This window comes from Trichechus manatus, unplaced genomic scaffold (genome assembly GCF_000243295.1).
Source record: "Trichechus manatus latirostris isolate Lorelei unplaced genomic scaffold, TriManLat1.0 scaffold00007, whole genome shotgun sequence".
Classification (NCBI taxonomy): Eukaryota; Metazoa; Chordata; class Mammalia; order Sirenia; family Trichechidae; genus Trichechus; species Trichechus manatus.
In genome coordinates this window covers 28,533,070-28,549,734 of record NW_004443943.1, presented here as the reverse complement: position 1 = coordinate 28,549,734, position 16,665 = coordinate 28,533,070, and the positions used below count along the sequence as shown (strand labels likewise).

Here is a 16,665-nt window from a genome sequence, read left to right as displayed (position 1 = left end):
TAAATGCTAGTGATTGTGAGCATTTCCTCATGTGTCTGTTAGCTGCCTGAATGTCTTCTTTGGTGAAATGTCTGTTCAAATTCTTTGCCCATTTTTTTAATTGAATTTTGTCTTTTTTGTCGTAGAGGTGTTGGATTTTCCTGTAGATTTTAGAGATTATACCTTTGTCGGATATGTGATAGCCAAAAATTTTTTCCCAGTCTGTAGGTTCTCTTTTTACTCCTTTGGTGAATCTTTTGATGAGCAGAAGTGTTTAATTTTTAGAAGATCCCTGTTAGCTAGCTATGTTCTGCTGTTTGTGTATTGTTAGTTATGGTTTGTATCGTATTTATGCCGTGTATTAGGACCTCTAGCATTGACCCTATTTTTTCTTCTATGATCTTTATTGTTTTTGGCTTTATATTTAGGTCTTTGATCCATTTTGAATTAGTTTTTGTGTATGGTGTGAGGTGTGGGTCCTGTTTCTTTTTAACAGGTTAACATCCAGTTTTGCTAGCACCATTTGTTAAAAGGACCATCTTTTCCCCGTTTAATGGACTTCGGGCCTTTGTCAAAGATTAAGTGACCGTACGTGGATGGATTTACATCTAGGTTCTCGATTCTGTTCCCTTGGTCAATGTGTCTGTCATATGAATACCAGCTATTTTGACTACTGTAGCTGTATGGTAGGTTCTGAGGTCAGGTAGTGCGAGTCCTCCTACTTTATTCTTCTTCTTCAGTAGTGTTTTACTTACCTGGGGCCTCTCCTAGAAGGAATGCTTTAAGTATATAGCTCTGCTGGGGAGACTAAGGAACAACGATAGATCTCAGCAACCTCTAGATAAGGGATTCATTGAGCATAACACCCTTTGGAGCAGGCTGTGTATGGAATTATGAAAGTCAAGGAAAATAGGCCCTCAGGCAGTAACCAGGGAGAGTACACAATGACCCTCACTGATGATGGCTGCAACTAGGGCTGGAGAGGGAACGTGAGATCTCAGCCAGCCCAAGTCTCCCCAACACCCCTTGCCCATGCACCTGTTTGAGCTACAGTATTTGCCTCATAGCCACAGTTCTCTTATCAAAATGGATACTTATGAGTTGAGAGGAGGAGTAGTTTGACCCCCAGGCATTTTAGTTGAAAGATGGAACTTAGTCTAATGAAAAGGAGACATAGACTAAAGTGATTAATGATAGGAACAGAGACATTGGGCTAGTGACTCTTGAGTAGCAGGGAGTGTATAAACATAACTTTCTTTTCCAGTTGTCTGCTCTAAGGTGGCAGGTAGGCTCAGATTATCCCGAGTTAGTAGAATTTATCCGTAATGGCCTTTCTCCTATTAATCAGACCCTGTTGATCTCGCATTACAGAAGATGAAAAGCATTATGCAGATTAAAACAAAGCACCAAAATGAGGATGCTATAATATCATTTTCCCAGTGACTGGCAACATTACGTATTATTCAAATAGTCGCTGTTCCCTAATCTCTTAAGACTATAGCTAGAAATGAAAAAACAGACACTGAATCCCATGTGGTTAATAATCTGTCTTGCCATAACTTGGTTAATGCTGTGAAGTGAGGTTTTGTGTTAGATCCTATCTGGGCTCAGCAAAATTGCACTGTATTAAAGAAGTCTTGGCTTAGAAGATTCAGATATTTATAGTGAAATATTAAGATTTTCAGTTGAAGGCTATTGTGATTTTCGGTGAGTGTGACTTTAGCATATAAAACCCCTCCTGACCTCAACCTAAAGTTCCCTTGGAGTCTTCTTCCACTTTGCTTTTTTGAGATAGCCGTATCTCTGATCTCATAACTTGAATCAGGCTGAATTTGGAACTTAACTTATTAGGGATAGAAGTGGAGCCTCTTCACATTTTTTCTGCATGTCCCCATTTTTGTTTGTTTAGGTAATTCTGCTTTTGCTCATTCTTTTGCTGTTTAAGAGACAGCATAACTTCATGGTTAAGAGCAGAAACTAGAGTCAGGTTGTTTGAGTTTGGGTCCCAGCTCTACCATATACTTTGGGCAAGTTATTTAACCACTCTTTGCTTGAGTTTCCTCGTTCGTAAAGTGGAGATAATAATGGAACCTGTGTCATTGTAGTGATGATTAAATGACAAAATGTGTAAAGCAGTTAGATTAGTGCCTGGCACATAGTTAGTGCTGTTTAGACGTTCATTGTTGTTATTTTTTGTTTGGTGCAAGTCTGGGGTCCTTAGCAGCCTCTGTTCTGATGTTCTGCATGGGACATCATTCTAGATAAATAGGCCCCTTACATATCCAGCTTTGATCAGTTCCTTGGCCCCACTCATATGGACTTAGTGGGGACCAGAGGTACAGAATGATATTCCGGGGACAGCACTGGAGCTTACGTGGCTGGCCTGTGCCTTGGCATCATTGGTGGAAAACAGTTTAAGTAGAGAGAGTTTATGTTTTCCACCACTTCCAGTCCTTTGAGTTGCTATTTCAACATTAAACCTTGACTTTATTACTTTCAGGTGAGGTCCGCTTTCTTGTCGTCATTGTGGTAAAAGAGGATGTGCTTCCTGAGTTTCTGTTAAGGTTGACAGATAAATTTGGAAACAGATAATGGTGATGGTTGCACAACATAATGAATGTGATTAATGTCACTGAATTGTGCATGTGAGAAATGTTGAAATGGCAAATATTATCTATATTTTTTTACCACAATAAGAGAGAAAAAATGTGACCCAAATGAACATGTGTATAGCTGAAAGGATACTCACTGATGTGTTTTTATCTGTTTGGAGGGACTATATGCGGTTTTAAATTTTCTGCCTTATGTTTTAATTTATTAAAAACATTTAGGTGTGGGTTTTTCATAGATGCCCTTTATCAGATTGAAGAAGTTCCCTTCTCTTCATAGTTTGTTGAGTGTTTTTATCGTAAAAGGATGTTGAATTTTATCAAATACTTTTTCTGTGTCTATTGAGATGATCATGTGATTGTTGTTTCTTATTTGATTGATATGGTGCATTACATTAATTGATTTTTGGATGTTAAACCAACCTTGCATTCCCGGGATAAATCCCACTTGATCACGGTGTGTAAGACTTTTTATATGTTGCTGGATTCAGCTTGCTAGTATTTTACTGAGGATTCTTGCATATATACTGTATATTCATAAGAGGTAACGGTCTCAAGTTTTCGTTCTTGTGGTGTCTTTGTCAGGTTTTGGTATCAGGGTAATTCTGGCCTCATAGAATGAGTTCCTCCCTCCTCTTCTGTTTTTTGGAAGAATTTGTGAAGAATTGGTGTTAGTTCATCTTTAAATATTGGTAGAATTTACCAGTGTGGTCATGTGGGCCTGGGGGCTTTCTTTGTAGGTAGTTTTTTAAAAATTTAATGTGGACATATATATATATGTGTGTATATACACACACACACACACACACACACACATATATATATATATATATAAATAAACCAAACCTGTTGCTGTTGAGTCGGTTCCGACTGATAGTGACCCTATAGGACAGAGTAGAACTGCCCCATAGAGCGGCTGGTGGATTTGAACTGCTGACCTTTTGGTTAGCAGCCAAGGTCTTAACCACTGTGCCATTTTAACCATTTTTATGTGTACAATTCAGTGACCTTAATTACATTCACTATGTTGTGCAGCCATCACATTATCCATTTCCAATTTTTTTAATCACCCTTAACAGAAACTCTGTACCCCTTTATCGGTAACTCTGTTTATCTTCTATTTCCTCTCCTATTCACGCCTGGTAGCCACTAGTAAACTTTGGTCTCTGTGTATTTGCCTAATCTAGGTATTTCATAGGGGATCATACAATATTTGTCCTTTAGTGTCTGACTTTTTTCATTCAGCATGATGTTTTCAAGCATCATCAATGTTGTAGCATGTATCAGAACTTCATTTCTCTTTTAACTAAATAATATTCCATTGTATGGCTGTAACACATTTTGTTTATTCATTCATCTGTTGATGGGTACTTTGGTTGTTTCTACCTTTTGGCCATTGTGAATAATGTTGCTATGAACATTGCTGTATTAGTATCTGTTTGAGTCCCTGCTTTCAAATTTTTTCAATGTATATCTAGGAGTGGAATTGGCTGCGTGTGTCATATGGTAATTTTAGATAGGGTTGCTATGAGTCGGAATCAACTCAACAGCGACCAGTTTGCTTTTGGTTTTTTTATGGTAATTTTATGTTTAACTTTTGGAGAAACTGCCAAACTATTTTCCACAGAGGCTGTCCAATTTTACATTTCCACTAGTAGTGCAAGAGGGTTCCAATTTCTCCGCATCCTTGTTAACACTTGTTATTTTCCGTTTTTCTGATAATAGCCACCATAATGGATGTGAAGTAGTACCTCATTGTGGTTTCGATTTGCATTTACCTAATGACATTGAACATCTTTTCATGTGCTTATTTGCCTTTGTATATCTTTTTTGGTGAAATGTCTATTGAAGTCCTGTGCCCATTTTTAAAAATAATTTATTTTTATTGTTGTTGTTGAGAATATACACAGCAGAACGTACACCAGTTCAACAGTTTCTACATATACAGTTCAGTGATATTGATTACATTCTTTGAGTTGTGCAAACATTCTCACCTTCCTTTTCCAACTTATTCCTCCCCATTAGCATAAACTCACTGCCCCCTAAGTTTCCTATCTAATCTTTTGAGTTGCTGTTGTCAGTTTGATCCTGTATAGATAGATTTTAAAAGAGCACAATGCTCAAGGCAGACATTCTTACTAGTTAAGCTAAATATTGTTTGGTTTTAAGAAAACTTCAGGGGATATTTTTGGTTTAAGGTTTAAAAATTTTCTCAGGGCAGTAGTTTCAGTAGTTCATCCAGTCACCATGGCTCCAGAAAGTCTGGATTCCATGAGAATTGGAAATTCTGTTCTGTATTTTCCCTGTTTCTATCAGGATTCTTCCATAGAATCTTTGATCAAAGTGTTCAGTAATGGTAGCTGGCCTATGCTCATTTTTCGATTGGGTTGTTTGTCTTTTTGTTGTTGAGTTGTAGGAGTTTGTTATACAGTCTGCATATTAAACCCATTCTGTAGGTTCACCCTGTTGATAATTCTCTGATATACAAACATTTTTAATTTTGATGAATCCAATTTATCTATTTTGTCTTTTGTTACTCGTGCTTTTGGTATCATATCTAACAATCTATTGTTGAAAACTAGGTCCCAAAGCATTACCTCTGTGTTTTGTTCTAAGAGTTTTATGGTTTTAGTTCTGTGGGTAGACCTTTGATAACTAATTTAATCTCTTTATAGGTCTGTTCAGATTGTCTGTTTCTTCTTGAGTCAGTTTTAGTAGTTTGTGTCTTTCTAGGAATTTTCCATTTCATCTAAGTTGTCTAATTTATTAGCATACAGTTCTTCATAGTTTCCTTTATAATTATTTTATTTTTCTAAGGTTGGTAGCAGTGTCCCCTCCTCCATTTTTCATCCTAGTAATTTGAGTTTTCTCTCTTTTTTTCCTTGGTCAGTTTAGTTAAAAGTTTGTTAACTTTGTTGATCTTTTTAAAGAACAAGCTTTCAGTTTTATTGATTTTTCTGTTCTCTGTTTTAGTAATTTCTATGCAAGTCTTTATTATTTCTTTCCTTCCCCTTGCTTGTTTAGGTTGCTCTTCTTTTTCCAGTGTTTAAGGTGGATGATTAGGATATTGATTTGAGATCTTTCTTCTTCTTTAATATAGGAATCTGCAGCTATAAATTTCCCTCGAAGCACTACTTTAGCTGCACACCTTAAGTTTTGGTATGTTGGGTCTTCATTCTCATTCGTCTCAAAGTATATTCTAATTTCCCTTTTGATTTCTTCTTTTACCTACTGGTTATTTAGTAGTGTTATGAGTTTGCCAAATTTCTTCCTGTTATTCATTTCTAATTTCATTCCATTGTGGTGGAAGAACATACTTTGCTTTACTTATGTCCTTTAAATTTTTTTGAATTGAGTTGTAGGGTGTAACATGTGTTCTCCCTTGGAGAATGTTTCATGTGCTCTTGAGAAAAATTGATATTCTGCGATTGTTGGGTGGAGTGTTCTGTAAATTTCTGTTAGATCTAGTTGGTTTATAGTTTTGTTCGTCTTCTATTTCTCTGTTGATCTTCTGCCTAATTTTTCTATACGTTATTGAAAATGGGGTATTGAAGCCTCCAGTTATTACTGTTGGATTATCTATTTCTCCCTTCGTTTCTGTCAGGTTTTGCTTCATGTATTTTTGGGCCCTTTTGTTAGGTGCATATATGTTTATGATTGTTATATCTTCCAGATTGATTGATTAAAAGATTAGCAAATTAAAGGACATATGACAGATGATTCATCTCAGGTACTCATAAAAAGTTAATGCTAAGTTTAAAACCTAAAGTTAATTTACTGTAATACCATAAAAGTAACACTTTTATCATTGTAAGATGTCCCTTTTTATTTCCAGTAACTTTTTTCTTTTGTGTTAAAGTCTGTTTTGTCTGATGTTAGTATAGCCACTTCACCTTTTTTTTTTTAATTGCTGTTTGCATGATATATCTTTTTCCATTTCTTTACTTTTGATCTCTTTGCATCTTTGAATATAAAGTGAATCTTTTGTAGACAGCATATAGTTGGACCTTGTTTTTTATCCAGTCTGACAATTTCTGCCTTTTGATTGGATGGTTTAATCCATTCACATTTAATGTTACTATTGATATAGTTGGATTTATGCCTGCCATTTAACTTTTTGATTTCTATATGTTTCGGGTCTTTTTGCTCCTCTCTTCCTCCTTGCTGCTTTCTTTTGCAGTAAGTGAATATTGTCTAATGTAGCATTTTAATTTCTATGATGATTTTTTACTTTTGTTTTGTTTTGTTTTGTTATTTCCATAGCGGTTGCTCTAGGGCTTACCATATACATTTTAATTTATCAGAATCAGCTTCAGATTTATACAGACTTAATTCCAGTGAAATACAGAAATGTTACTCCTGAAAAGCCAAAACCAAACTCACTGTTGTAGTCTATTCCAACTCATAGAGACCCTATAGGACAGAGTAGAACTGCCCCATATGGTTTCCAAGGCTACAAATCCTTACAGAAGCAGACTGCCACATTTTTCTCCTGCAGAGCGGCTGGTGAGTTCGAACTGCCAACCTTTCGGTTAGCAGCCAAGTGCTTTTACCACTGCACCACCAGGGCTCGTCACGTTACTCCGCTGTAGCTGTAAATAGCATACACATGCAATATTCATTTAAGTAAACTTTATTTACAAAACACAGACTAAAAAGGAGGAATTTCATATATGGTAAGTCCCCATGTTACAAACATCCGATTTAGGATAACTTGGACTTGCCCTTTAATGTTACGTAAATTTGCCCTCATTCTGAAAGGATTGAAACCAACCCCTACTTGCAAGGAACCAACCCCTACTTGCAACAAATTCTTCATCACAATCGCCTTCACTTGCTGTGCATATGGCTTTTAAATCATTGACGGCTTCAAGCCTTTTCTTGCACTAAACCAAACCAAACCCACTGCTGTCAAGCCGATTACAGTTCATAGCAACCCTACAGGACAGAGTAGAACTGCCCTATAGGGTTTCCAAGGCTGTAAATCTTTACAGAAGCATACTGTTGCTTCTTTCTCCTGCCGAGCGGCTGGTGGATTCAAACCGCTGACTTTTTGGTTGGCAGCTGCACCACCAGGCCTTCCTTCTTGCACTAAAGTAAGTCTAAATAAGAACCATATGCACCTGTTCTGACTTACTTACAAATTTTTAAAGACACACTTAGGAATGGATCTCATTCGTAACTTGGAGACTGCCTGTGTTTCAAAAAGCGGACTCTCATGTTGTCCACTTTATGATATCTGGTACTGGGAGTAGATGATAGTGGGGAGGAAGTCTGTATTTAGACTTTAGATACATACTACCTTTGTAGGAGATTTTGTCCATATATAGGTATTAAACACACCATTCTAGATCCTGTTTCTTTTCCTTAGTGAGCTGATAGTCCGCAACTATTTCTTTTCCTGTACTCAAATGTGAACCATCAGAACTCATTGGCTCTTGATGCCTGCATTTTGAGCTTTATAGCAAAGAAAGTGTTCAGGTACAAAAGTGACAATGCTAATTGGTGAGCATTTGTTTGGGAGGGTTTATAATTTTGAGAGAAGGGCACAATACTTTGATGTGGGGTGGGTGAAGGAGTTAGTTGTTCTGTCTGTTCCTTTATGTCTGGAATCAGCAGTTTGTATAAGATGTTTTTGTCCTGTTCCCTGTCTTTTACATCTCATTTTCTCCCAGTAAGGTAGAGGCTGCTGATTGTGGCCTGTTTTTATTGGGCTAGATGAACTATTTCTGGATATGGCTCCTAGAAGAAAAGAAGTCAGCCTTGAGTTAGCCCTCTGTTCTGAACAGAGTTACTGGACTGTGAAATAGAAGGATCTCCTTAGTGGGTTCCAGGTGTGTGCTCTGAGAGTATCAGTTGAGGCCTATGGTATGGGGGCCTCACTCTTAGTGAAGGCTTGGGTTTCATAGAAATGTGAATGGCCAACTTAAGGAACTTTATAAGAGCATTTTATCATAATTCTGAGTTAGTGGAGGAAGATTTTGTGTGTATCTAGTGACCTTGGTTTGGCAGTCTTTTTTGCTTGTTAATTACACTGACATTTTTCTCTTAATGAATTATGCCATGTTCTTGAGCCTTTTGGAGGTGGTTGGGAAGGACTGCCTTTGTGACTGAGCCAGTCACAGTGGAGTAGCTGCTTCCTGCTGACTACAGGTAGCTAAGAGTCCTGGAGCTTGAGGTAAATTGGAAGGGCTTTGTTCTAAGCAGATATTTGCAGGTGAAATTGCTGAGAACACTAGAGGATAAATGGATGATTGACAGTTTCCTCCAGAATGTTCTAACCTTTGATCCCACATATGTGAGTGAATGGCCCCCATGTGGCCAAAAAAACAAAAACAAAAACCCAAACCCATTGCTGTCAATTCCAACTGATAGCAACCCTATAGGACAGAGTAGAACTGCCTCATAGGGTTTCCAAGGCTGTAAATCTTTATGGAAGCAGACTGACACATCTTTCTCCCATGGAGTGGCTGGTGAGTTCGAAATGCCAGCCATTCAGTTAGCAGCCGAGCACTTAACCATTGCACTGCCAGGGCTTACCCCACACATGGCAGGAGAGCAGATTCTCTCTTTAGGTTTGCAGCCTTGAGCCTTTGTTTCCGTAAATATGTATTTACATAACAAAGGACTCTAGTTTGCGCTTGTCTCATTAGTAATTTATTGGCTCTCCTATCTATAATTTTATGGTATGGTAAATTAACTTTAGGTTTTAAGCTTAGCATTAACTTTTTATGGGTTTCTGAGATGAACCGTCTGTCATATGTCCTTTAATCTGCTAATCTTTTAATCAGCAGGACCTACTATATGCTATTTCCAGTTTCTTTAGGTAAGCATCAAACACCTGGGAACAGCAAGAATAAGAGGGAAAGACAAATAATCCAATTAAAAAATAGGCAACGGAAATGAACAGACACTTCACCAAAGAAGACATTCAGGCGGCTAACAGACACGCGAAATGCTCGTGCTCACTAGCCATTAGAGAAATGCAAATCAAAACCATAATGAGATACCATCTCACCCCGGCACTACTGGCACGAATCAAAAAAACAGAAAATAACAAATGTTGAAGAGGCTGAGGGGAGATTGGAACTCTTGTACACTGCTGGTGGGAATGCAAAATGGTACAACCATTTTGGAAAATGGTAGGTGCTCCCTTAGAAAGCTAGAAATAGAAATAACGATATGATCCAGCAATCCCACTTCTAGGAATATATCCTAGAGAAATAAGAGCTGTCACACGAATAGACATATGCACACCCATCTTCATTGCAGCATTATTCAACAGCAAAAAGGTGGAAAAGACTTAGATGCCCATCAGCAGATGAATGGATAAACAAACTATGGTACTTGCACACAGTGGAGTACTGAGCAACAATAAAGAACAATGATGAAGCTGCAAGGCATTGCACAACATGGATGAATCTGGAGGGCATTATGCTGAGTGAAATAAGTCAGTCACAAAAGGACAAATATTATATGAGACCACTATTATAAAAACTCATGAAAAGATTTACACATAAAAAGAAAAAATCTTTAATGGTTCCGAGGGAGGGGGATGGGAAAACACTAAATTACAGAGAAGTGGTAACTTTGGTGAAGGGTAAGGCAGTACACAGTTCTGGGGAAGCTGACACAACTTGTCCAAGGCAAGGTCATGGAAGCTCTATAGACACATCCAGACTCCCTGAGGGACCGAATTGCTGGGCTGAGGGCTGTGGGGACCATGGTCTCAGGGAATATCTAGCTCAACTGGCATAACATAGTTTATAAAGAAAATGTTCTACATTCTACTTCAGTGAGTAGTGTCTGGGGTCTTAAAAGCCTGTGAGTGGCCATCTAAGATACTCCACTGGTCTCACCCCTTCGGGAGCAAGGGGGAATGAAGAAAACTAAAGATACAAGGGAAAGATTAGTCCAAAGAACTTGTGGACCACAACTACCACAGTCTCTACCAGACTGAGTCCAGTACAACAAGATGGTGCTCGGCTACCACCACTGACTATTTTTACAGGGATCACAATAGAGGGTCCCGGACAGAGCTGGAGAAAAATGTAGAATAAAATTCTAACTCACACACACACACACACACAAAAACAGGCTTACTGGCCTGGTAGACTGGAGAAACCCTGAAAGTATGGCCCCCAGACACCCTTTTAGCTCAGTAATGAAGTCACTCCTGAGGTTCACCCTTCAGCCAAAGATTAGACAGGTCCATAAAACAAAAGGAGACTGAAGAGGCACACCAGCCCGGGGCAACAACTAGAAGGCAGAAGGGGACAGGAAAGCTGGTAATAGGGAACCCCAGGTCGAGAAGGGAGAGTGCTGACATGTCGTGGGGTTGTTAACCAATGTCATAGAACAATATGTGTACTAACTGTTTAATGAGAAGCTAGTTTGTTCTGTAAACCTTCATCTAAAGTAAAATTAAAAAAAAAAAAGAAAGGTTAGATGTTTGAGTCCACCCAGAGGCGCCTCAGAAATTCCTGGGGGTAAAAAATAAATAAATTGCATTTACCCATGAGGGGGAAAATAAAAGAATAAGAAGGAGAAGAGAATGAATGAGAGAAAGTATGATATGTTTGTGTGAGAGAGAGAGAGAACACACACAAAAAATAGAACAAGAACAAACCCAGAAAACTTAGATCCTTTTTGGGGATTGTTTCTTTAGAAGCCTGTGATTTGAGGAACACTTCTTGATTCTTCTGTTTCTGTCACTGTTTCCTTATCTGTGTAACTCTTTCTAAATGCTAAGAGTTGAGAACCAGAGGGACAGTCATGGTGACCTAGAATAAAACCAAAAACCAAACTGGTTGCCATTGAGTAGATTCTGACTCATAGCGAGCAACCCTATAGGACAGAGTAGAACTGCCCCGTAGAGTTTCCAAGGAGTGCCTGGTACATTCAAACTGCCAGCCTTTTTGGTTAGCAGCCATAGCGCTTAACCACTACACCACCGGGGTTTCCATATTATCCAATTAGCAAACCCAAATAGACAACTCTTCAGCAGATGAAACTTTAGGTTTCCCTGGATTATTATGAACAGTAAGAGAAGTCTTCTTGGCTTCCCAGGAACCTAGTCATTCCACATTCTCTGGCCAGGGAACAGGTTTATACCAGAATGGCTAAGGTGCTAGACATCCTTTTTTTTTTCTATTGAACTTTGACTAATTATCAGTGCCTAGATCACAGAACCATAGAGCTGAAGGACCTAAACTGGCATCTACTCCAGTTTCTTTTAGACTACAAACTGTTCAGTTTTAAACATGATGGGAATCCCTTTCTTAACTTAAAAATGATAGGAATGTCTTGCCTTCAGGTGCAATACCAAAAAGTTTGCTGTCTTCTACATGTTAACTTCTTCAGCTGTCTGAAGGGCTATCATGTATACTACTGCCCTTCTGTAGGCAAAACACCGTTTTTTCCTCAGTCGTTCTTCATATGACATGGTTTCAAAACCTCTGGCATACTGTAATTGTCCTTTGGTCATGTTCTAACTTCTCAGTTTATCTCTTAAAGTATGGTATTAGGATGTGCCTGTATCAAATAAGCATTCAATAAATATGTAGTAGATTGACACCTAGAACTGGATCCAGATATGATCTGACTAGCTCAGATTACAGGGAGACTGTTAGCAACCCATGATATGGACATATTTTATTTGCAGCCTCCAGTTGCATTAGATTTCTAGCAGCTGAATCACATTGTTGGCTCATAGCAAGCTTGTGTCCCACTAAAACCTTCAAATCTGCTTAAAGTGCTGTGCTGTCAAGCCAGCTCTCTTCCATCTTCTCCTTGTTCAGTTGGTAGTGGTTTGTTTGTTTTTGGTTGTGGTGGTGGTTTTTAAAAAAAAATGCTAACTACTCACTATAAAAAATTTAAATAATGAAGGCAAATATAAAGAACAAAGTAAAATCATCTGAAATCCCACCATCCAGAGATAGCTACTGTTACTGTTTTGATGAGTCTTCTGAATATCTTGTTTAATTTTTTTAAACTAATGTAAATTCAACTCTTTATCCTTGTTAAAACGTGTCTTGTTGGTTTCTCCTCATCTTTTTAACTTACCAGGATATTTTTTGAATCCTGATTATGTCAATTCTATGTATTGGTTATCTTTTGCAACTTTGTATCAGCAGCATATTTGAGAAATATGCCATCTGTATGTTTGTCCAAATGCTTTGATCTGATCCTGACTCCGTTTACTGATTTGGTGGAAGATTGGGACTAATCCGTCTCCTTTCTGGGCTTCGGCTTGCTGCTATTATAGAAAATGGCCTTGAAGACTGAAAAAATTCCTTAAGAAACAACTGCAAAGCTGTTTGTAAGGAATATATGTTATAAGAAAAAGATTGTGGGTGACGAATCATCAGCCAGGGCCAGACTAGAAAAATAAGATCCTTTTATAGAAAAACCAGGGGCAACAGCCTTCACAGAGTGGCTCAAAGCTCCCTCTTGCCTCCTACTCTCCCGTAACCTCAGCAGAGCAATTCATCAGTTAAGAAATTAAAAGGGGGGAAGGGGATGTAGTAGGCATTCTTTTTTTTTTTTTTTTAATTGTAGTAAATATATATGTAACAAAACATTTGCCATTTTAACATTCATCACATGTATAAATCAGTAATATTCATACAAAAGCATTTGTTTTTATATTGAGAAGTTTGAGAATACAGGTAAAGGGCAGTAAACAGGCAGCTTTCGAGTGAGGGTGGATGGGAGAGCCTTAGCAAGAAAGATGCTCTTTATTGTTTTCTCTTTTAATTACTAGTAAGCATGGTGGTCACAATAAAGGCTCTTCTGAGTTGAGGCCCTTAGGGAGAGAAAAGTGTGAATCACTGCTGCTTGCTAGTTCTCCTCTAAACAAGCTTTGCCTTGTACATTGCACTTCCCATGGGTTCTTAAAAGAAGGTATCTGATAATCTGAAACTGAGGCATTGTTTTAACTGGCAATTAATGACATGGTAAGAATTTTTAGCTCCAGTAGATTAATTGTTAAATGAATTGTGTCTGCATTTTACTGTCATTTTGCTGTGATAGCAGCCTAATTATAAATATAGTGTTACATAGTGAAAGATAATAATAAGCAGAATCATATACTCAGTGATCAGACTTCAGGAATTTCTAACTCTGAGGAAAGATTTTCTTCTTAAACTGTCTGTTGTTGTTCTTTTTATGTAGGTTTTGATTAATTTTACCTTGATTATACATTTCTCCCTGGAGCCTAGATATTGTGCATGCTCTAGCAAAGTGGGCTCCTGTTGTAAGAGGTTTAATGAGATTTTTTGTTCTAATTGGTTTCTATATAATTTCTTCTAAAACCAATAACATGTGAGTGGGATGTCAAACACAGGGTGTGCTAATGCATTTTCACTACCCTGCACACGGAAGAACATTAATTTCTCTCTCGTTTGACACCATGTTCATATGATGAAAATCCTCATTCTCAGGGAAGCTCCAGAGAAATTTGATTGCCATTGGCCTCATGCATTCATCTTGGTGACACCTCTGAAAAGGCAGCAGGGGTAACCAACCCTGGTTGGAGCTCGTTTTGGGTGGCAGGGGGCAGGAAATTTCTGACGAGGATTTTGACTGTACCTCATCTTTCTGGTGGGTCAGTTTACTATATGGGTTTCAGGTAGGGATGGATTAAAATCTGCTCCTTTTGCCCATTTATTCTGAATTAAATTCTTACTGGATAAATTATAAAGAGTATTTATTAATATATATGTTATAAAGCTTGATCATAAAATGAATGTCTGTGAACCACTCACCTTAATAGAATGTTACCAACCCACAAAGCCAGATTTTTGTTTCTTTATAATTGAGGTATTATTTACATATGGTAGAATGTGCAAAATCTTAGATGTATGACTGAACAACTTTCTGCATATGTGTATACCATCACCCAAAAAGTTTGCTCATCTCCCTCCCTTTCCAGTCAGTAGCCCTTTTTCCCTTTTGTCACTTCTCTTACCATACATTAGTTTTGCCCGTGTTTAAACTTCATATAAATGGAATCATATAGTAGTCCTCTTTTGTATCTGGCTTCTTTCACTCAGTGTGTGTGTGTTTTTTTTTTTTTTTTTTTAGTTTAACTGTACTTTAGATGAAGGTTTACAGAACAAATAGTTTCTCATTAAACAGTCAGTACACATATTGTTTTATGACATCGGTTAACAACCCCACTACATGTCAACACTCTCCCTTCCTGACCTTAGAGGACCTTTTTTTTGGGTGAAAATATACATAGCCAAAGTTACACCATTTCCAAAGTTTCTACATGTAAAATTCAGTGACATCGATTACATTCTTCCAGTTGTGCTGCTATTCTCACTATCCTTTTCCAAAGTATGCCATCACCATTATCTTCAATTGGCTGCACCCTAGGCTTCCCATCAAACCTTTTGAGTTGCTGTTGTCACTTTGATCTCACATAGATGATTCTCTCTTTTTTTTTTTTTTTTTTTATACCTTAGATGAAGGTTTGCAGAAAAAATAGTTTCTCATTAAACAGTTAGTACACATATTTGCCCTATGATAATGGTTAACAACCCCACGACATGTCAACACTGCCCCTTCTCAACTTTGGGTTCCCTATCACCAGCTTTCCTGTCCCCTCCTGCCTTCTAGTCCTTGTCCCTGGACTGCTATGCCTCATTAGTGCCGTTTTGTTTTATGAGGCTGTCCAGTCCCTGGCTGAACGGTGAACTTTGGGAGTGACTTCACCACTGAGCTAAAAGGGTGTCCGGGGGCCATACTCTCGGGGTTTCTCCAGTCTGTCAGGCCAGTAAATCTGGAGGGTTTTTTGTGAGTTAGAATTTTGTTCTGCATTCTTTTCCAGCTGTGTCCAGGACCCTCTGTTGTGATCCCGGTCAGAGCAGTCAGTGGTGGTAGCCGGGTACCATCTAGCTGTACTGGACTCAGTCTGGTGGAGGCCTTGGTAGCTGTGGTCCATTAGTCCTTCGGACTAATCTTTTCCTTGTATCCTGTTCTCTTCTCCCTTGCTCCCAAAGAGGTGAGACTAGTGGAGTATCTTAGATGGCTGCTCACAGGCTTTTAAGACCCCAGATACTACTCACCAAGGTAGAATGTAGAACATTGTCTTTATAAACTGTGTTATGCCAATTGAGCTAGATGTTCTTTGAGACCATGGTCCCCACAGCCCTCCACACAGCAGTTCAGTCCCTCAGGGAGTTGGAAGTGTCTGTGGAGCTTCCATGACCTTTCCTGCTACAAGTTGTGCTGGTTTCCCCAGTAATGTATACTGTCCCACCCTTCACCAAAGTTACCACTTATCTATTGTTTATTTAGTTTCCCCCCTACCCCTCCCATCCCTCATAACCAACAAAGATTGTTACTTTTTGGGTGTAAACTTTTACTTGAGTTTTTACAGTAGAAATCTCATACAATATTTGTCCTTTTGTGATTGACTTATTTCAGTCAGCATAATGTCCTTCAGTTTCATCCATGTTATGGGATGCTTCACAGATTGATCATTGTTCTTTATCTTTGCACAGTACTCCATTGTGTGTACGTACCATAGTTTGTTTATCCATTCATCTGTTGATGGGCATCTAGGTTGTTTCCATCTTTTTGCTATTGTGAACCATGCTGCAGTGAATATGGGTGTGCATATGTCTATTCGTGTGACAGCTCTTATTTTTCTAGGATATATTCCTAGGAGTGGGATTGCATTTTGTAGTGCTTTTTTTTTGTTGTGCTGATGTTTTCTTTGTTCCTCTTACTGTCCTGTGCTGAATTTCTTTTGTTTATGGGTTTTTTTTTTTTCATTTCTTTTGTTTTTACTGAGACTTTGTTTTTCTTCTTTATTTTGATGAGTAGGTTTGTTAACTTCCTTTGTGGTTACCTTGAAATTTACCCTTATCTTCCTATATTTGGACCATTCTATTATTACTTGGTATCGCCTTGCCTTCCTCTCCATTAGAGGGTTCTATACCTACACCATTTATTCCCTGTTTTATTGTTCTGATGCTGTTGTCATTTACAGATTAACCTCTCTGGTTCCCTGTTGTAATTCTTTTGGTTTTGCATAGCCCTTAAGAGTTCGTTTCCTAGGTTG

The 16,665-nt window shown here is 38.2% G+C and overlaps 1 protein-coding gene across 7 annotated transcripts in view; it reads left to right on the top strand.

Moving 5' to 3' along the window:
- Window positions 1-16,665, top strand: part of ARMH3 (armadillo like helical domain containing 3) — a 207,615-nt gene that overhangs the window by 109,056 nt on the left and 81,894 nt on the right. Inside the window, exon 24 of one of the 7 annotated variants that reach the window (XM_023740969.1) lies at window positions 9,406-9,555. The exons of the other annotated variants lie outside the window; for them this stretch is intronic. Coding sequence (XP_023596737.1) covers window positions 9,406-9,418 — 13 coding nt within the window. The 3' untranslated portion in view covers window positions 9,419-9,555. Of the gene's footprint in view, window positions 1-9,405; window positions 9,556-16,665 lie in introns of those variants that run through there. 7 annotated transcript variants of the gene reach the window in all.